Source organism: Pleurodeles waltl, chromosome 4_2 (assembly GCF_031143425.1).
Source record: "Pleurodeles waltl isolate 20211129_DDA chromosome 4_2, aPleWal1.hap1.20221129, whole genome shotgun sequence".
Lineage (NCBI taxonomy): Eukaryota > Metazoa > Chordata > Amphibia > Caudata > Salamandridae > Pleurodeles > Pleurodeles waltl.
Window position 1 is genome coordinate 382,480,254 of NC_090443.1, and position 15,245 is coordinate 382,495,498.

The 15,245-nt window shown below is 42.3% G+C and overlaps 1 protein-coding gene across 3 annotated transcripts in view; it reads right to left on the reverse strand.

Moving 5' to 3' along the window:
* Nucleotides 1–250: 250 nt before the first annotated feature.
* LRRC52 (leucine rich repeat containing 52) overlaps nt 251–15,245 on the reverse strand; it is a 212,113-nt gene continuing 197,118 nt past the window's right edge. The window contains exon 2 of one of the 3 annotated variants that reach the window (XM_069231505.1): nt 251–729. In XM_069231505.1, the coding sequence (XP_069087606.1) occupies nt 410–729 (320 nt within the window). In that variant the 3' untranslated portion in view covers nt 251–409. The remainder of the gene's footprint in view (nt 730–15,245) is intronic. The other 2 variants (XR_011202789.1, XR_011202788.1) reach the window with 2 other exon arrangements.

Below are 15,245 nucleotides of genomic sequence, written 5' to 3' on the forward strand. Positions count from 1 at the left end.
ATTGACATTATTTCTTAGATGGGAGACAATGTGTTGTGTTTTGGACTAAGTGGTTGCTGACCCTCATATAGGCCTAGTACACTGAGTAATTAACACACCTTTTAACACAACCTCTGGTGAGGCATATATAATGGACACAATTCAGAGCAATGCCCTGCCAACCGAGACCCCTCTGATTTTGGAGCAAGGTTTCATCAGCATTAGCACAGTTTAAGAGTGACAATAAACATGAGAAAAACTGGAAATAAACTTGTAGCGTCTTGGCACATGAAAATTTTACTCATTTGTACAGATTTAGTTTAGTTTACAAAATAGAATTATAAAAAGGGACTGTGGGGGCAGGAGAGTGTAAGAGATGGGGAAAGGCACTTAGTGGAGGCAGGTCCTTCTTCTCCTCATGAAGTGGCAGCTACACATAGGCATTGATGTAGACCTCAAAGTCTTCATCCTTCGCATTCTGTCTGGGTGGCTGCGGGCACACTTGTGTGTCCTCGTAGTCTTCGTCATCCTCCTTAGACTTGCAGGCGCGATTGTAGAGGACAACACACACCCCAGTAATCCAGGCCACCCCTGTCCCCATGGCAAAGATGGCAAAGCCTATGAGCATGAGGAAGATGTAATCCTTCTCGTAGAGGTTGGTGAAGCACATCAGGTTCAGATTCTCCTCCATGGCGGACACCAAAATCCCCTGCACCTGGTGAGGGGAGTGGCAGGATATGGCGTCGGCATCTGTGGGTGACAAATGGGGAGGGGAATATGGTGACAAAGTGAGAAACTCTGTATAGCTTATCATATTCTACAGAAAAAGAATTCCTCTAACTTGAAAAAACAAAAAGTATGCTAACCAAACCTGCATATTCTCTGTTAGTTTTAATAAAAAATGGCGATTAGATGGTGATTTGTTCTTTCTTCATTTGATTGAAACTTGAGGTACCATACATGAATACATCAGGCCTCACTGAGAAAGTGGGACAAACCAGCACTTCTTTTTTGAGACTGGCTCTTATATTTCTTAACAACTTTGATACAAACCAAGCGAGAGAAAAGCACTTCAACTGGAAAGAAAAAGGAGGACAAAGACGGAAAAACAGTGACAAAGGAAGAAGACAGGGATCCGCAAGCGTGCGATAAACAGCCAGCTAATGTCTGTTGGTGGATAACAGAGGCTTGAAGTGAAATCAAGACTACAGAGTCTTGGTATTTGGTACCCGGATTTTCAATAGTGCAGACAGCAGACTTCTGAACTAAGGGCTAGATTTAAGAGAAAATGATGGTACACGTTTCTGTGCCAAATTTGGCAGCGTTGCACACCGTCATTTTCAAAATGCAGGGATGCGCCGTATTTACTAGAATACGTCGCACCCCTGTGTTTCCCCCTGCGCTAAATGGTGCAAGGATGGCTGTGTTGAGGGGCAGATTGTTTTTGTGCGGGAAGGAACATCTTCCTTCACAAAAACAATCTTAAATTGTGATTTGCTCTTTCTATGTGTGCTGCAAAAGCAATGTTTCACAATGTTATAGCACGCCGTTTAAAAATAGGAAAATACATTAAAAACAAAAGGTTGAAATAATGTGTGCAGTGATTTGTGGGATGTACTGAGGTAGTTGTTATAGCTCAATTTAGCACCATGTGATGTGTTTGCAAAACTATAGCCGTCATATTCCTTTGTGCCTTAGGGGTTTTGCCTTTCCCAAAATCAATTTAAAAAATATTAAATATGTATAATATTTATATATATAATTATTAACAACTATAATGAACATATTTCTTGGAGGGCTTGTTATCACGATATTTTTGTGTTCTTAAAGTTATTTTACCTGGATATAATTCAGTCAAAATACAGAACAGGGACTGTTCAGTTTCAGTATTCGGGAGGAAAAAAATCATCATGATTGACTTGTCAGATTTGTTCCGCCTCATGGTCTCTTGACCACCAAATATAAACTGCTCCGGCATAAAAAATCCGAACGCAGGCTATATTAATGCACGTTGTCTATTTTTGTCCGATTGTACGGTGTTGACACTGTGGGGAGAGGGTCAAGGGGGAGCATTTAATTGTATTGTTTTTGCTTGGAAGAGCCTTTTCGATATTACAGTTTTAGAGTGTTAAAAAGAAAGTCCTTAGATCGCCAAAGTCCTTTAATTCTGTCACCCGAGCAAAGGCTTGTGAACAGGGCAGGAAGCCTCATTAAAGGGGCTGTCAAGTACTGGAATACAGGGACACGTTGTTTAGCCACAAATGCGGCCTCGCTACATAAAACAATTAGCCCGTTTCATTAAACAGATGGTATTGTTTTAGCCCAGAGATTAAAACCTAGGGCCCGTATTTATACTTTTTTTGCGCCGCATTTGCGTCGTTTTTTGACGCAAAAACGGCGCAAACTTGCAAAATGCCATTGTATTTTGTAGGTTTGCGCCGTTTTGCGTCAAAAAGCGGCGCAAATGCGGCGCTAAAAAAAAGTAAAAATACGGGCCCTAGTATTAGGAATTTCAGTATTTATTATTATGCACAGATAATGAGCAGGCGAAGGAGGGTTTCATAACACATTTCCCTATTCAAGCATAAAAGCATAAACGTACTGATAGCCATTATTGAAAACATTGCTTGTTGAAAACATTAAATTTTTTACCGCTTAGCATAAAAAAGGGGAAATATTGACTAGCAGAGACAAGCCCTTTAATTCCTTTCAAATAAAAAACGAGCCGATTCAAAGCGCCACATCTGTCATGAGCGTGAGTGCGAAGGAAAGACACAAAAGGAAAAAGAGTTTGCTCGCAGTCAAACATATCGACAACATACAATATCCATTTAATAGGGTCGGTTCCCAAAGTGGTAACAAAACCGCCCCAAGGAGGGACAAACATAAAGCATTTACCAATGATAAAGGATTTTTGAAAGGCAAGCCCATGAACGAATGCAAGTGATGGACGTGAGGTGGGTGTGGTTAAAAGCCCTCATAGATACCATGACGTTAATCCAAAAAGCAATTGTCTAGGATTACACAATGTTGTCAAGTGGAAGCCAGCTTTGATGCAGAGATTATGTGCAATTCAGCCCCTAAATGGTTATCTCCTTCTCTCTTCTAATTAGGGTCAAAGCTTAATAGTTTGTGTTTAATTCTTTGAGGCACTAAATTAGTACACTGTGTTAAATACATCTAGGCTATGCATGCTTGGGCCTGATTTAGAGTCTGGCAGAGGACTTACTACATCACAACAGTGACGGATCTCCCATCCACCAAAATATAAATCTTATTATATCCTACGGGAGTTATATTTCGGCGGATGCGATATCCGTTCCCATTGTGACAGAGTAACTCCTCCGCCAAACTGTAAATCAGGCCCTTTATTCTTTGTCATTCGTTCTTGAATTATTTCATTCATCTACTCCTCAACATCCAACTATTTATTCATTGAGCCTTGCAGCCCTGTATCCGATCTTCATCTATAAATTCAATGATTAGACAAGGTTCAATAACGAAAAATGTGTTATGAAACACACTGTAGTTGCATTTTTTTCAAATATTTCTTGGGTGGGGAAGGACCCAGCAAAGCCTCTTGCAGTGGTCTGGCTCGCCTGCTCCGCTCACTTGCTATATGAACTATGGGGGCTGGTCTGTCAAAAGTTGCCAGGGCTGCTTTTGGGTACCAGTCCGTTACTGATCCTGTAGCATTACTCACTTCATGTCTTCCTCTATTGAGTGCCCTGATGCTTGTTCTCCTTTGGCTCCTGCTTGGTGCTGGTACTAGCTAAAGCAGTGCTGACAGACGTAGTACCCCAGAGTCATTTTAAACTTCTCTGTGCTTTTCATGGCCCAGAGACCTGTTGGCAAATTGACAATGGTGTTTTTTAATCAACTTGAAGACCGTGGAGAGACTGGCTTCATTTTCCCCAACTTGGACATCTAGCATCTCATGCTCTTGTCTACTGAACTCTCTTCTATAGCAGGGCCATACAGGGGAACCAAAAGAAGCATTGGCAAAAATGTTCAAACCAGTCCCACTCCCTTCGCTTTTTTGCACAATCTCCATCATTCCATCCATTCATTATTCTCTTCTTCTCTCCTCTCTCTTTTCTATATCTGATCGCTTCCCGTCTACCTTCCTGCTGTCTCCTCTTTCTCTTGATCCCTCTTCCGGCCTGCTACAATTAACCTCAGTAGCTGGATAAAGTGACAGAGGAACCATGACCAGCACTGAGCTTTTAAAACCGGCCTCCAGGGGCTTCAGCCCACTAGGGAACTGCCCGGTTGAAAAAGGCTGTCCAGCCCTCCTCTATAGTTATTCCTCTCTTTTACACCTGTCTACCACATCGTCAATCTCTGTATCCACCTCTCTTCTGTTTCTCTGTATTTCACTACAGTTCTATTGCTCCTTTCTCTCTTTACCAGTGTCCCTCACGAATAAACTCACTCGGATTTCTCCTTCACTGTTGCTCTGTTTCTTGCTTTTTTTAAAATTCTCTCCCCATTAAAACATACTTTGCCTCACCTCTCTCTCTCAACCTCCCTCTCTCTGGCACACACATGGATGTATCTCTTTCTTCCCCCTGTGCCTCTCCCTCTCTTCCCACACATACATGCATGGGCTATGTGATACAAAAACATCTCAAAAACACCACAAAAAGAGACAAAGAAAATAAAATCTGGTGGTGGGGGACGGAGGCAGCGAGGTCGACCCTCCCAGTCTGTTCTGGTGAGAGGCCCAATCCAAGGGGTGGAAACCTCTGTCATAGGTTAAAAAGGGGAGGAGTCAGTAAAAAGTGCGCCAGTAGAGGCAGTCTTCTTTACCTTCCTTGGTTATAGCGTTTTCCAGCGCCCCCTTTCATTAAGATAGCAAAGGTGTTTTGCTAAAAGGGCCTGGGTGTGGGGTGGCTTTGTGAATAAGGTCGCAATATTGTTTATGTGAGTTCCATTTGTGCTGCCACTTGTAGGCTTAGTCTACACTTTGGATAAGACAGGACAGGAGCATTCAGAGGGGTATCTGGGGTTTTCCCCAGAGAGGACGAACAAGCTTTTTGAGGGTGGGACAACAGTGAGCTCTGCGAGCGAGCCATATATAGAAGGCTAAAGTGGACAGGAATATAGGGGACAAAGATGGCTAAATGCTTCTACAAAACGATGCAGGTGCTTTTTCGTTTTGCTATTTGGTTACCGATACTAGCTGGATCAGTAATTAACAAAAAAAGTGTGAATGTATTTTTATTTAATTTTTTTAGTTTTTTTAAAAGGGCGTTATGTGAGAAGCAACACGGTGGGGGCAGATTCAACTCATGGAAGAAACAACACAGATAAAGGAAGCAATACAGGAGGTCAGGAGGTTAGCAGTAGCAACCTGGAGGGCATAGGTAGGGGAGGAGAAGCATTGGGCAGGAGAGCAAAATGGAGCATGCATGAGAGAAGCACATAGGAGCAAAAGCAATGGGGTATTAAAGAAGGGTGATTGTAACATGGAGGGGGTGGAGAGGACCACACAGACGACAGAAAGCAACATGGAGTGTAAAGGGAGAGGAGTAACACAGGGAGACAGCTGGAAAAAACACGCACTCTCATGGAGTGCTTAACTGAAAAGAAAAAAGTGGTGCCTAAAAAGCAAGTAGTGGAAGCATAGAAGACAGCCAAAGAAAAGTGATGGTAAAGAAGCAATGATCCATAGGAAAGACAAACACAATGTTACCTAGCTTGCTAAGAAGCAGGCAGATAAGAGTGGTGGTAAAGCAACTAATAGTAAGGAATGAGCAGGCTCCAAGCCCCTGATCTTGTTGGTAAGCTCACAATATACCTGTTGGGTCCACAGCTGCTCATGGTAGGCATCTGTGTGGACGGACAGTTACTGGAGGAAGGCTGTAGTATTGGCAGGTTCCTGCAGGAGACTCGCAGTACTGGTAGACTCCTGCAAGAGCTGGTTTGGTGGCATTGGAGTGTCCACACTTACCTGCAGGTCAAGGGGCAAAGTCCTGTTCTGCTTCTGGCAGGAGTTCCTTCAGTCAGAACCCTGCATGTTCCATCTTGCTGTTCAGCCTTTCTAGGTCGCGTAGAGGGACAGAGAGGGGTTGAGCTGATACTCCCTGGCAGTCACAATGCCTTCCTAGGCAAGGAGGACTGTCACTTGTCTGAAGGTCTTTAAAAGCCTTTTAAAGACTTAGGATCCAGTCCAGGTTTCCCAGGTTTCGCCATGTAATTCCATGATGGAGGAGCACAGTTTTCTATATTCCTGTTTCCCAATCTGCTATGGCCAGGGTCACGTGAAATGCTGTCATTTCCTCTTCCTATTGGTAGGCTACTAAAGAACATACGTCCCTTGTTGTCATTACAGAGCAATGCAGCTGTATTTTTGTGTGGGCTGTTTGTCCCTTCAGTCATGTATTTTTGTCCTTGATTTTCTTAGTTGGAGAATTGGATCAATCTCCATTCTGGGCCCATCTGCAAACTTTCCCTTCCTTGGTTCTCAGAAGCTTAAGTTTTCAGCTTCCAATTTCCTGAAGGATTTTATGTCACTTGTTTTTCTTTCAGTTTGCAGCCCTTCCTAAGGACACATGTCTTCCACACTTTATTCATATTGTGGGAAGGCACAGTGGCTTCTAGAAGAAATCGTCCTAGTCTTGGACAGACCAAAGTCCAAAACTGGCACTCATGTCCCCCGTCCATCCCCTGAGAAAGTCTCACAACAGACAGTACATGCGCTGTCCTCCTGAAAAGGAGGGAAAGAAAATAAAGGAGTACTGGGAAGATCTAATTAAAAAGTACCTGGTTTGTTATAAACAGGTTGATGGTTGCTTTCATGCCCTAGCAGCAGTGTGAGAAAGCAGAAAGGGTTTACACGTCAGACGCACTGTCACCATTGCAACTGACACCCTTCTATTAAACTTGCTGCTTAAATAAGGCAACATTAAGCCTTTCACAGACTTTCATGCAGGAGACAACCTTTCCAGTAAACAGCTCACAATTCAAACACACACTTCTTAGGGAACACTTCGGTATCTGACTTCAAGCGCCGGACACTAACATACATGAACCCCCGCTCTTAAGTGCACTTTTGGTGGCCTCACGTCTGTTCACAACAGAACAACACCCTTGTCGAGCTCCCATTATAGGCTGCAATAGCAAATTGGCTAATGTAAATCTTCCAGATAAACATCTGAGGACTTTTGAGTGTAATAATTGACTACAAAGTGAGATTTGTATGTGTTATTTTTCAAATGAGGTTAGATATGTGTACTAGTAGGAAACCACACAAGCATGTGGAAGAACCTGTTTTCCACAAGGACAGCTGCACTCTGTTTCTGATATTGCCACTCCTTGGAGAGAGGTAGTAAAGGATATGGACTCGAAACATCCAGCAAGTCTCTATAAACATACTCCGGCATTTGCAATTGAAGGCTAAATTTCCATCTGTTGCATGCTGGTATTTCACAGCCATCATTTCATTCTGATGAAACCAACATCCAGATTTAGCAAGATTTGTCCTTCGGTAGTAATACGTAGAAACAAACTAAAAATGGGAACCCACCAAGAAGAATCACTTTGGACAACTTTTCTTGCCCAAGACTATTGTTTTTGACTTTACAACACGGATTTCAAAGTATTTTAACAAAGAATAATAGTAATGCATTAACCTAGCTGTGCTGTGTTAGGGGTAGTGGCATCCTTGCAATCAACACTGCACTGTTCTAAAAAAAGAAGCACCGAGAAATCGACTCCTCGCCATCCATGTAACAACTATAGGTATCTCTGAGAAAAATTGTAATATACAAATGGAAAAAAATCAAGGGTGCCAATACACACTTCTGCTAAACCCTTGGGCTTAATTAGATATCCATGATTCACTGGTCCTTTGCTAGGCTGCCAACAAAAATAGTTCTTTTTGCCTCAGCTAAAGACCCAAAACCCAGATCCATGCATGGACCAAAGGACTAGCTAAAAGCCCAATCTTGGTCAAGTTAAAGGCCTGGTGGAGATCCATGAAGGACACACCGAGGGTTTCTATAGAGTCACATACTTGAAGCAAATCAGATGGAGCATATTATTTCTCTATTATTCCACACTGGAAAATCATTCAGGAATCCTCTCATCAATCCATCCCTGTATCATGGCAAACAAAAACTGAGCATGAGACATCAGTGACATCACAAATGATGTCATAGGGCGTCACAAGTGATGTGATATGTGTTGTCATAAGTAGTGCATGGTGGGGGCGCAAGTTATAATTAGCGCTGCTAACTATAACTCGTGAATTTCTGTGTTTTTTTTAGTTCAAAATGTTAATATTGACCATGACAAATTCACCTAACCATAACGTTACTTTAACCTTTGTTCTTTTCAGTGAATATCTAAAATAGTAATTATCATATGTAAATGCAACCCCATCCCCTGGGGCCCAGCCACATTTTAAAGGGGGAGAGGGCATGCGCCCGAGCTGATTTTGCCCAAGGGACCCCATCCCCTGGGGCCCAGCACTATATTGAAGGGGTGAGGAGCAGTAACCCCCCCACCCACTCCATAGATCCATTTCGACTTGTGGACACACTCCCCTGGGGCGCAGCAGTATGGTTAAGAGGGAGGAGGGCACACGCACCCCTCCCCTGGCAGATTTTCAGGGGAACAGAGCTAAAACAGGTAATTTTTATTTTATTTTAGCCCCAGGGGGGTCCCTCTGGCTCCCCCAACAGGGCAGGGAGCAGGGTATCCTTACTCTTTCTCCTATTATTTTTATTTTAAAACTTCAGGTTAGGGACTAAGTCCCCAAGTCCTGGAACGGCTGCCAGCAACATTTTAATCATGTTACTGGCAGCTAATCAGAGTGCTTGTTCCTGTGGGAGTCTGATGCCCACATGAGTGAATAGGCCCAAGGGAAAAAAGCTCACTGGGCAATCCGAAAGCTCAATTTTTTATAATTTGGTACGAGGGACTCTCGGGAGAGCCCCTTGAACCCAAAGGGTCCAGATACACAAATAATTTTAAACTTTAATTTTTCAAAAATTACTGGTCAGATTTACATCAAATCACAAAAAACACTATCTGTGGACCAAGATCTAGCTTTCTATCAAATTTTGTGTTATTCCGTTCAACAGTTATTGCAGTAGCGCTGCTTTAATAAGTCTGTAGAAAATGCTTGGGGAAATTTGCTTTTGTGAACTCTCTTTCTTTCAGCCTATATTTGACGGATCAATCCAAAGCTTTCCGGGAAGGAGCTGAGGTGAATTTGCTTTTTTTCCCGAAAGTTTCATGAAGATTCGTCAAATGGCGCCAAAATTATTAGCAAACCAAAATACAACATGTCTATGGAAAAGATGACCTAACTATTAACTACTCAGTGGCAATCGTCACTGGGTAATGTGTGTATATATAAATATATATATATAAATAAATATATATATATATATATATATATATATATATTTTTTTTTTATATCCACACTAAACTCCTTACGGCGTATAAAGAATTAGTCTCGGCACTCCACATGTAGATTGCAGTGCTTCGGAGCTGCAAGAGTCTTGGTCACAACAATCACGCCTGAAGGGAAGAAATATGTAATATATACATATATATATTCCTGCTCCCGACAGCTCCTCACCATCGAATCCAGCTGCACTGTAACTAACAATCTCACCACTCCGAGGCACAAAGACAGGACTTCACAGGGTGATTGCTTACATTTATTTTCAAACAGTGCATCATATCACATGAACAAGGGCCAACGCGTTTCGGCTTGCGCCTTCTACTGGACAAACAAAGTGTAAACACCCTGTGCTTCAATGGTCCTACATCTATTGCACCACGTCATAGCCCGCGATCCTAGATCACAGCCTTTTATTAATGTCTCCTTATTGCCGGCACCATCTTGAATTAATAACGTAGTTCTATTTCGGCACAGGATTTCATTATCACACAATGAATGATCAAAAATGGAGCACATTCATAGACAAATGGCACCTATGACTTAATATTATCTGCTGAAGATATTTCATCCATTTAATTGATAACATCACTATTGGTCATTAAATCATTACATCATAAACTACCACATTCTGTACAATCCCCAACCATTGAAAAAGTCTCCACAGCGATACACGTCATGACTAAGAAGGTTTTTCAACATATAAATTTGAACTTCAAGGTTAAGATTGTAATTGCAGTATAAATCAATTAACACTTATTTAAAGTGCCATGTACTGTTAAGATTTCTCATTCCATATTATACACATACCTAAAATCTCAGGAGCAAATTTATGGAGGGCTTGCGCCATTCCAACGCCACATTAGCACCATTTTTTTAACGCTAATGTTACTTTGGAAGGGCAAAAATGCTGCACCATATATACAAAGTGGCGCAATTTTGTAACCCCTTGCACCACATTATGCCTGCGCCAGGTATAGTGTATGCAAGGGGGGACATCCCGGTGCTAGGGGGTCTGTAAAAATGGAGCAAAGGAATCTATGAGATTTCTTTGTGCCATTTTTATCTGCATTGTTTAACACCTGCTAAGTGCAGGCATTAAAAAGAGGCTCCCATTGATTACAATGGGCCTTGGGGTGCTTTGCAAGATTAGCGTCATAATTTTTTAGGCTAATCCTGCAAAGCGCCGGACTAGCATAAAAAATTATGATGCTAGCCAACTTAACTATCGCCGTGGTGCGACGTATATTAAATACGGCGCACACATGGTGGCGTTAGGAGGGCGCTAAGGAGTGCAAGAAAAGTGGCGCTGCACTAGGTGCAGCACTACTTTTCATAAATCTGCACCTCAATGTTTAAAGTGGCTGGTGCTGCGTAAATGGTATCAAAGTTGTCATCATATATAAATATAGAGACTTAATAATTAAATTGTCAAGTGCTGTGCAAATGAAGAAAGTGCTAAATACAACATATATATGCCAGTTATGAGCCCCTTTACAATGATCTGCTCTACACAGCCTGTCAGGGAGAAGCAGATGTGAGTCTTAAACACGAATGCAAGAACAATCATAAAGGGCATAATACATAATATATCTCATTTCAAACATCCTGCATTTCTCACAAATCTGCTAAGGTTTCAACCATAAAGAGAACATCAATCTTCACTTACGAGGTAGATAATACCAAGACCATAATCACAAAACTCAACTTAACGTGAGCAACCTAAAAACAAGCTGCTTCCAGTAGTGCAGACAAAAAATTCAAAGTGCTTAAATGCTTCTACAGTTGTAACAGGAGAAATCCCGGCCCCAATAGCCATACAAATGTCCCATTTATCCTGCAGAAATGGCCTGGAATTTGGCAACCCATTCACACATCAAAGTCATCATAGAGGGAGTGCTATAGCGGTACATGCAATTCTGCATCAAGACTGTGAGCCCCATGGCTTTTCTGTCCCCAACAGCATAATCATTCTGGACTCAGCTTTCTGTAGCTCAGGTTCATGGTCCCCTCTACGGGGATTTAGTTTTATATGTTTGATGCCATAGAATGTTACGTCATTGGGGCTGCCCCCGTGTTCTTCCCAAAAATGTTTTGCCATGGGGTACGTTCTATCAAGATTCTTGGTCTCTCCGAGGTGCCAGAGAACATGGACCTTCAGCTTGTGAATGCTACCAACATATTTCTTCAGACAGGGGCACTGGAGCGCGTAGACCACAAATTCTGTTTCACATGTTATTCTCTCGTGGATGGTGCATGACCTACCCTCAAAAGTGTTGTAGGTTTGGCTGTTGATCCCATGTCGTCATGCCTTAGGTGCCTACAGCACAAAACCCTAAGCTTTTTATTTTATAACCACATAGACTTATTGTCCTCCATGAGCATACTGCTAATAAGGATATCCCCTAATGTTTTTGCTCTATAAAATGTTATCTGGGGTGGGGGCTAATCCTGGTTCCAAGATGTTCATCCGATTGCAGTTTTTGCAAGTTAGGGGTAAGAATTCTTGTTATGGATTGATTTTCTTGATTGAACTCCAAACACTACCTATTAGGACTCCCCTCCCTTGATGGATTTTGTTCAGGTAATCTTTCACCAAATAAAAGGTCATCACTCTTTTGGGCCTCACGTATGAGTTCCTTCGTTGGATATCCTATTTTAAGAAACCTGTAAATCATCATATCAGCTTCTTCTCTCTCTCTCTCTCTTTCTCTCATATATATATATATATTCACACAAAAAACACAGGAAAGTTATAGTTAGGTTCAGATTTTACACACACAAAACTACACACATTAAGCAGTTATAGTTATAGTTATACTTATCTCAAGAAACTCTAACCCATGCCCTGAGGTGACAATAACTTGCACCCCTGCCTTGCAGTTTTCTCATCAATAATTGTATTGCAAATGTTGCAGCGATATTATCAATGATGTCCTAGAAGATTTCATGACTGATGTAATATGTGTGGCAATTAACAGTGCATGGTTGGTGAGTAGATGTGTGAGTGGGTGTATGAGTGACTGTGAGGGGGGTGAGAGTGGTTTTGTTCGTCTTTGAGTGGGTGGGTGTGTGAGTGGCTACACGGGTGTGTGAGTGGTTGTGAGTATATGTACGTGTGAGTAGATTAGTGAGTGGTTGTGTGGGCCTGTGAGTGCAGGGCATAAGTCAGGGGTACAAGAGGATGGATGGCGTCTGCCCACTATTTTCATAGGGTAGACGCCATCCACCCTGCCAAGAAGTTGGGTCCTACTATAAAATATGCTGAACCCGTCCTGTTGTAATTTCTAACACCGGGACACATTCAGCAGGGCTTGCACATTGTCTGCTTTTGATCCACAACAACGTGCAGGCAGCGAGGGGACTTTCTTGCATTTCAGACTCCATCTTGGCCCATAACAAAGGGCAAATCTGAGAGCTCTTCAGGCGTTTTGTTCGAGTCTTCTCTGGAGCCTCACACCTAGATGCAGATGTGGTGGAGGGGAAACAATGATACACAGCCTGTTAGCACTTCACACATACTTAAGAGAGGCCTACGTTTGACTTTGTTCAGTCCCTGTATACCAGATATGCATGCACTGCAAGAATGTCAGATGTGTTGGTTTTCCCAGCATTTCCACAAAATCAATTGCATATATATAGAGCTTACTACGCCTGACGAGGGGTTGAAATAACAATTTAATCACAACTATTTTTTCTTTTATAGCGCTACTCATCCCATTGCAGGGTGTCAGAGCACTTCACATTACATATACACATTACATGTACAATACAATATGTATGTTTGTAGATCAATGTACAGGCTATGTTACATAAAAAAGTGGGAGTTACAATGTGCACAAGTCACATATCCTTCATAGCTCACTGTGCTATATCAAAAGGATTACAATGCAATTGCAAGTAAGGATCTCAGTGTTCAAAGCAGTAACCCATTTACCTAGCTACATAAGATAATATCTGTTATCTGCATGCTACATAATGTGCTTTGCAGGAGACATTTTAACCCTCTATGCTACTTTGAGTCAAAACTGGGGCTAGGCAAAACGCAGATCTTTCTAGCACGTGCATTAACCTCCAGAGTTATCTTACCATTATTATTCACTCAGATTGACTGGGAAAACACAGACCTCTGCAGAAGGTGCCTAAACCCCACAAGATATTTTCAACTGCAGGCTTTGCAACCAATTGAGCAAAAGAGATTTACTGTCAATTTTCTCATTGTTGCCAATTTTTTTGCAGCCAATTAAAAAAAATACATGGGCCATTTTTCAAGCAAAGTCACGCAGAGCAGCTCAGCAAGTCATCTTGCTGCGCTCCATAATAGGCAAAGGACAGGAATGTGTTATATTTTAACGAATGAGGTGCATTATTGCCTTTGTCCATGCATTGGCACTGTTTTGGCTGCCTATCGCCAACGCAGACTGCCTGGTAACATGGTGCAAGTTTGCCTGCATTGTAAGAAGGATTGTTTTGTGCAGGAAGGGACCCCTTCCTGCACAAAAACATCCCGAGGCACTTTCCTCTTTCTATGTGTGCTGTAAAAATGCAGCCCCTTTACAAATAACAAGTAATGAGGAGAAATAAATATATTTCTCCTCAGTACGCCTCACCTGGGAAGATGTAGCATTTTGGCACATTCCCAGGTCTAACGCTTCTGGTAAATCTGCAAATGCGTCAGAATCCATGGGTGTTGCGAGGGGACACCTGTGCAACACCCTGGAACGCTTCCCTGGGGCAGTATAACCCAATGCATCAATTTCTGCTGCATTGTGTTACTCTAGATTTATCAAGTCACTCAGCGCCACACAAGGTGACCTTGTGTGGCTTAACAAATCACATTTTGGTGTTTCATCATGCATACACCACATTGCGTGGTGCAAGAGCAACGCAACCCCAGATATAAATATGCCCCTAAATGTATAAGTTGAGGTCCAGATTTTGCGTCGGGGTGCATCACTATTCTGGCACAACCCTGATGCTAAATCTATTTTGGGATTTACAGTGCCCCACAAATCCAGTTTGTACGGCTTTGTGAAAAAAAACCTAACGCAAGGCAGCACATTGTTCTGCCTTGCGTTACCTTACATCAGATAAGCATTACATAAGTGGTGCTTGGGCATTCCCGTGCATCCATTCATGTATTTATATGAAAACCCATATTTACAAAGACTTGTAAACATAGGTTTGCGCCAAACTGGTGAGTCTACCTGAGGCTTGTGTAACAAGGAGAAATATATTTATTTCTTCTTGTTACTTGTTATTCCTCTTTGCACTTATGCTGCATTCTGCAGCACACATACAAAATGGGAAACAGCCTCGTAGGATAATTTTTGTGTTAAAAAAACAAAAAAAAAAACGAATGCAAGGCAGTGTATTGCACTGACTTGAATTTCCGCGCATCGAGTAGGCATTACTTGGGCGGTGCATTTGGCATTCCCATACATCCTTTTTAAATTTTGTGTACAGATAATATACATAGGCCCATATTTATACTTTTTGACGCTAAACTGCGCTAACGCAGTTTAGCGTCAAAAAGTTTTGCGCCGGCTAACGCCATTCTGAAGCGCCATGCGGGCGCCGTATTTATTGAATGGCGTTAGCCGGCGCAAGCAGACCGGCGCTGCCTGGTGTGCGCGAGAAAAACCACGTACACCAGGCAGCGCCGGCGTAGGGGGAAAATGGCGCATGGGCGTCTTAAAATGGGGCAAGTCAGGTTACGTCGAAAAAATCGTCGTAACCCGACTTGCGCCATTTATTTTCGACGCCCATCCCCCATCAACATGACTCCTATCATTGTAAAGATAGGAGTCATGCCCCCTTGCCCAATGGCCATGCCCAGGGGACTTC